This window comes from Pterocles gutturalis, unplaced genomic scaffold (assembly GCF_000699245.1).
Source record: "Pterocles gutturalis isolate BGI_N339 unplaced genomic scaffold, ASM69924v1 scaffold40815, whole genome shotgun sequence".
Lineage (NCBI taxonomy): Eukaryota > Metazoa > Chordata > Aves > Pterocliformes > Pteroclidae > Pterocles > Pterocles gutturalis.
The window spans coordinates 19257-25738 of record NW_010147299.1 but is presented as its reverse complement, the minus strand read 5'-3'; the positions used below and the strand labels follow the sequence as shown (position 1 = coordinate 25738).

The following is a 6482-nucleotide window of genomic DNA, read 5'->3' as shown; positions in this document are numbered from 1 at the left end:
TAGGTGTATTTTTTGCATGTTTGTGCTGAACCCTTCTTATGGAACCCAAAGAAATATTGAGACAGTTCTTATCAAAATATGTCCAAACGTCATAAATAAAGTATTTGGGATAACATAGAAGAATGGGGTAGTTAGTTTGTGGTGATTTGATAAGAAAAAAAGTGGGGAGGAGGCTATAATTTGTTAATGTCTGCAAATACAGTAATAGAAAATATTTGGGGAACGATGCATAATTCTTCCAGTGCAGTTCTTTCTAGTACAAATTGTGCAGTCCTTAATATGCTTCATTTAAAGGAAGCGTTAATCACCTTTTGCTCTGTTAAGCAATAACTTCACGATTCAGTGAGGGCATGTATGTCTCTGTGTATGGGCTTTTTTAGTGGACGGAGTCAGAAATTGCTGAAGTGCTGTTAGATGTCACTAGCAGGTGCGTGGGATAATATTTTACAAGAGGTGATGTCTGCCTTCCTAGAATTAATTTCTGTTCTTCTTGTGCTTAGGCTGAGAGCGAAGTAGCTTCTCTGAACAGACGCATCCAGCTGGTTGAGGAAGAGTTGGATCGGGCTCAGGAGCGCTTGGCTACTGCCCTGCAGAAGCTGGAGGAGGCTGAGAAGGCTGCAGATGAGAGTGAAAGGTGGGTGGGGCCACTTTTGAATGGATCATTACCCGTATGACAAAAATTATAATTGCCAGGGTGTGGGTTAGGGAAATAAATTAAACCACTCCTATGTCTCTGAACATGTGTAATCCACTCTTCCTTTGCCTGCATGGACTTCAGTTATGGCTTGTCTGTAGGGATGTCCAAAATGTGTAGGCTTGAATTCTTTTTCGTGTCTCAGTTGTAAAGATAAGATTTAAGTGGGGTAGGGCTTTTGATGTATCTTGCCACATCCTGGGAAAACATCTTGGCCCGGCACAGACTTCTCTAATTAGATGACAACTTTTTTAGGGTGATGTGCACTCTTATGCTGTCAAGTGATTCTTGATCTCATTGTGGGTAGAAAATTTCGCCTGGAGAGTAGCAAAGTGCTGGGAGAGGCTTTGGGTGAGGTTGGTATGTGAAGGTGAGCAAAGGAGAAAGAGCATGATAATTCCTTCAGATTTGAGCTGGGAATTCCAGAAGTACTTAATGTAAGTTAGGAACTCAAGCTTTGTGGCTTTGGAAGATCTTCTCTTCTACAAATTGTATTTTATATCTGTGATAGTACCTTTTACTGGGAAAGAATCCGATGTACTTGGCACGCATATTTCTACCTTACTAGTGATGCAGCCTGTTGAAAAGAAAAGCGCCCAAGACTCTCAGTTCATAGTGAAATAGTTAAGAGAATTTGGGTTAAATGTGCATGGAAGCAGCAATACACAATGTTTCCTGTTATGAAGGAGTTAAATTTCACTTATGCAGAGCACAGAGAGCTTCCATGCTCTAGAGCTCTGACATGGCAAAACTCACAGGAATCTGTTTTGCTCAAGAGCATAATACCTGTCAGTCCTGCAGGAGTCATGCTGTTTCATGATGAGTGTAAAAGCACAGATGTCTTTTAGTCATCTTATTAGGTCGTTGAGAGCAAGATCCTTTATTTACCTCTCTATAAGATCAGTTTTCCTTCAATTTAAAATGAAAAAGAATAGTACAGCGGAACTGTGGTAAGAGCTAAACAAATTAAATTTTCTTTCTTCCTAAGACATGCTGCTTTTCTTTGAACTTCTGAAGTGTGAATGCACAGGACTGTATGGTGTGAAGAATCAAGTATCTGATGTGCTTTGTTCGCCTTAATACACCTGTCTGAAAGTCGCACTCCAGTAGTAGTAGAGCTGGAGATAAACTGGCAAGCCCTGAACTTTGCATTTCCTGTTTTTCACGTCTTTCAGAGGAATGAAGGTCATTGAAAACAGAGCCCAGAAGGATGAAGAGAAGATGGAAATCCAAGAGATCCAGCTTAAAGAAGCTAAGCACATTGCTGAAGAGGCTGACCGCAAGTATGAAGAGGTCAGTTCTTGACTGCAAGTCGTCTGTTTCTAAAGCCCTTTAGGCTGTACCTGTCATTCTTTTTCTTCCCCTTAAGTTAAAAGATCACAAAAGCTATTCTTCACAGCTGTGGAAGGAAAAATGGGCACCCAGAAACCTCATGGGACAAGGTGGCAGATCTGTGCTCAGATCTTTGTGCCAGAATGTTTGAGAGTGTTCCCTGGTCTCTTAGGGAGAAAAATATTTTTAAGTTGCCTTTGGTGAATGAGAGGTCTTGAAAAATATCAAATATCAAAGACCCAAATGAATAATGAAGATGTCACATAAACAAAACTCACATGCTGACCAAAAATGGAAAGAGGCCCAACTCCCTGCCTTGTAGCTTCTAGAAACAGGTATCCTGTGCTGCAGCAGCATAATATCCCTGATTGTCATTTGCCTTTTTTTGTAGGTGGCTCGTAAGCTTGTGATCATTGAGGGTGACCTGGAGCGGGCTGAGGAACGCGCTGAACTATCAGAAAGGTAAGTGTTGAACTGTCCTGACACATGTGTAAGCTGCTACAAGACAACTGTAACAGCATGAAACATTGGCAGTACACTGTGTGTTCAGCTCAAAGCTATGATTTGCTCACTTACTCTAATGGTTGAAGTAAATGGTCAATGCCAAAGTAAATGTGTTCATATGTGTGTGCGCGTGTGTTTTGTCACTGCATGCTGTACCTGCACACTGATTTTGTGAATGGCTTTTGTGCATTTCATGTGTTCACTAACAGCCAAGTCCGACAGCTGGAAGAACAGTTAAGAATAATGGATCAAACCTTGAAAGCATTAATGGCTGCAGAGGATAAGGTACTGATACTAATAAACAGTTTCTAGGTTTAACTGCAACCCAAGTCTTTCAGCTTCCGTAGCTGGTTAGCTCACTCAGTAGTAACAAACAAGTCCTCACTATGCTCTTCACTCTTTTTGCATCTTGCTTTGGTGGTTTTCTTTGGTCTTTTTTTTTTGTTTATTTATTCATTTTTACCTTTAAAGCTGATCTCCCGTGGAGCCAAAAAGAAGCTGAACTGTCTCACGTGTAAAGGCTGTGTAAATATGTCTGTGTAAGCCAAGGGTTGTAGATAATTTCTATCTGGTTGTCATCTTTATGTACACCTGAAATGGAATTTGGCATCATAAAGAATTGCTTTCAATCTGTGATGGATTCAGCTGCTTTTGAGGCCGTTCTTTTGGCTCTGTAATTGTTTTCATTTTTCTCTATCTTTTCCCCCTATTTTCTCCTGTTTCTTTTGCTTGACTGAATCTTCCATCCGCCCCTTTCCTGCCTTCCTTCCGAAATAACAGCAAATGTGCTGAGCTTGAAGAGGAGTTGAAAACTGTGACCAACAACCTGAAGTCACTGGAGGCTCAGGCTGAGAAGGTAGGCTAGAGACTCATGTGAGAATATGTCCCTTACATTGTCATCAGGATTGCCCTGTGTGGTTTTCTTTATATACTGAGCACTTTGCAGCATTTCAGCGTGGCCACTGTCAGTAGAAGCATTTGTATTTGCTACTCAATTTATATTTGACTCTTTTTGGAACTTAACATTCCTTCTAGTTCCAAATAGGTCAGTATTATTTGACCATGTGTTTTGTTAAGTAGTCTGACAGGATTAAATATTATTCGTAGACTGTCCCTCAAAAGGGCACTTGTGTGCTAACGTGAAATTTCTCCAAATGCCACTCTTCAAAACTGTAGTACTAATTCCTACTCAAAAGTTCCCACCATATAGCACTGGAATATAACTTAAGGGAAGTTTGACTCTTGTAATAAACTGTGTATTACCACAGTCTGGTAAGTGGAATTAATTTAGTTTATACCCATATTGATTTCTTGTATACAGTTGATCTTTTAGAGGAGAGTCTCCAATGTGGTGGTACTTGGTATATTTGGGATGCATAGTCTAATATCAGTTATCATCTTTCTAATTACAGTACTCTCAGAAAGAAGACAAATATGAAGAGGAGATTAAAGTCCTGACTGACAAACTGAAGGAGGTAAAATTAGAATGGTTCTTTGACACAGATCTTCCAATGCAACTTTGATTCTTTTAATATAAACACTACTTTGATGCTTTGAGGATGAACACATCATTTTGGAGACAGTTCAGTATTAAATGTCCCCCCTAAAAATTATTTTTAATTAAAAATCACCTTATTATTTACCTCTTCCTCATGGTACTTTCTTCTTCATTTGAGTTGTTGCTCCTCTATTGATGAGTACTCTGTGTGTTTCCTAAAGTAGTCTGTATTTGTCTTGACTTCAGGCTGAGACCCGCGCTGAGTTTGCTGAGAGGTCAGTAACCAAGCTGGAGAAGAGCATTGATGACCTAGAAGGTATGGGGTTTTGTTTTTATCGGTTACTATAGAAATACAGATCTTTTATTCTCCTGTTGTGGTTTAGGGGTTTTTTGGGTTTGTTTTTTTTTAAGTACCCAATTCTACTTACCTAATTTGTCCTGCTTATATAAATGGTTCTGCCTAAAGAGTAAGATAGGCAAAATGTTTTTTGGTTGAAAAGTATTGATGACTTAAATGCTTCAGGTGAACAATGTTTTGCTCTTGCCTGTTCCTTTTTCTCTCATGTTCTCAAGACTTTTCATTGTTTTGCTTTTTACTCTTCTACTTGGAAGTATATAAGTGTATAAGGTAAATGATTAGATGATAAATATTCTCTTACGAAAAAGCTGAAGCGCTGTGTTATGTTTGTGTTAATTAGGAATGTAGCAAGATAACCTGATGTATTACTGCTATAAGCGAGGGTCAGGGCAGGCATTTTGTGACGTAGACCGGTTGCTGGTTTTCAGTAAAGCTAATGGATTGTGTACATAATCAGAAGGACAGCTTATTTAACTTCAGAAAGTTTGTTTTAAGGTTTTGATAAATCTTTCAGAACTGCAGTAGAATAGTAGAATGGGCTTTTTTCTTCCAGAGAAATTAATTCAGTGGAGCTTTGTAATTGAAAGTTTATATGGGGTTTACTATTTAGATGCATTACACTAATTCTAGGATTTTAAGAAGGCTGATTGCTTGGTATGACAGGCTGACTTGTGCATAAAGGGTATGAAATATCTGGGTAGCTGCTGAAAATTTACGATCACTGACTCAGGAAGGAAGCAGAGAAGAAAGATAAGTGCTTAGTAGGAACAAAAATTGCTGTAAGAAACTGAATTTATGACATTACACAAACCACAGTGGTTTTTAAAAAACCAGTATGATAGAAAATAAATGGTAGCATCCTCCTTGAGCCCCATTTTGGGATATTTTCTGCCTACCTGCTGTATGCCCTTGTGATGTGCATTAAAACAAAAATCCAGGGTAACAAAAAATGGATTTTGCTTCCCTTGCACGCTTTCTTTCCTTTGTTTTCTCTGTATCACAGGTTGTCCCACTGGCAGTGCAGTTAATGAACTTGTCGCATAAAACTATTCGCTGTTAATTATTTTTTTATTCTTCTCTAATTTTGTAATTTTTGTTTTGTCTGTCGCAACACCTCTTTCTGTGCACTCTTTTTTTACGGCTTCTGGATGGTATCCCATGCCACCACCTTCACCTTCCATCCCGTGATCACGCTCCGTTTCCTTGCACACCACTGCCTTCCCCTGGGGAATGTTAGATGAGCTATATGCTCAGAAACTGAAGTACAAAGCCATCAGTGAGGAGCTGGACCATGCTCTCAACGATATGACTTCCATGTAAATGTCTTCCCAGCTTGTGCCTGCAACCTGCTTCCCTGCCCTCGTTGATTGCGCAGTTCCTGCCTTGTGAAATTATGCTCCCTCTGTAGCGGGAGATGCATTTCTTTAGCGAGACTAGGTGTACAAAATACCATGAACAATTTCTTTACTGTGGCAGAGTGTGGGTGAGTGTTGTGCCTAGCCTGGTAAATACTCATGGTGATTTTGTAAGCTGCCTAATAAGCTTGTGTTTACTCTTTCATTCTGTATCTGCAATCCTTGTGTCTTGTGGTTGTCCTTTATTTCTAGCTCTGCATTTATCCTTTCAGTTCACCCCTGTTCAAGCATTGTCTACCAGGCCCATCATGTTCAGTTTACCAAAGAAAATTGCCTCGGTACATGTCGCATTCAGAGCGTATTCTTCTGCTGTCAGAGGTTTTTTTTTTTTCTTTAAAAGTTCCTACAAAATTTTCAAAGAAATTTAGATTTAGCTGTATTCTCTATTAATGACAGTAGAAACTGTTTATCTAAATTTCCTTAACCGCTCTGAAAATTTCAGCTGTTATCACTAAATTACAAGTGTGGAAATGGATTTAAAATCCTTCATCATTTAAGCATATAAAAGTGACATTTGAATTGGAGATTTCTTTTGCATGTTTTGTGGAGGGTATTAGTAGTTTAATTTGCATATACCAAAACATGTGGTAATCAACTTTAGTCATAAGGCAAAAAGTAGTGTATTAGGCAGCAGGAAAGCAGGAGAGCTATCAGTTTTAAGGTGTTACTCTACTGTGCAGT

The 6482-nt window shown here is 39.1% G+C and overlaps 1 protein-coding gene across 1 annotated transcript; it reads left to right on the top strand.

The window, feature by feature from the left end:
• Positions 1 to 500: 500 nt before the first annotated feature.
• LOC104460126 (tropomyosin alpha-3 chain-like) lies at positions 501 to 4344 on the top strand (the record flags this gene model as incomplete). The annotated part of the gene is made up of 6 exons (XM_010086000.1): positions 501 to 634; positions 1870 to 1987; positions 2418 to 2488; positions 2740 to 2815; positions 3943 to 4005; positions 4275 to 4344. Coding segments are annotated over 6 exons (532 nt in total), but the record flags the coding sequence as incomplete, so codon positions are not given.
• Between the last annotated feature and the right edge of the window lie 2138 nt (positions 4345 to 6482).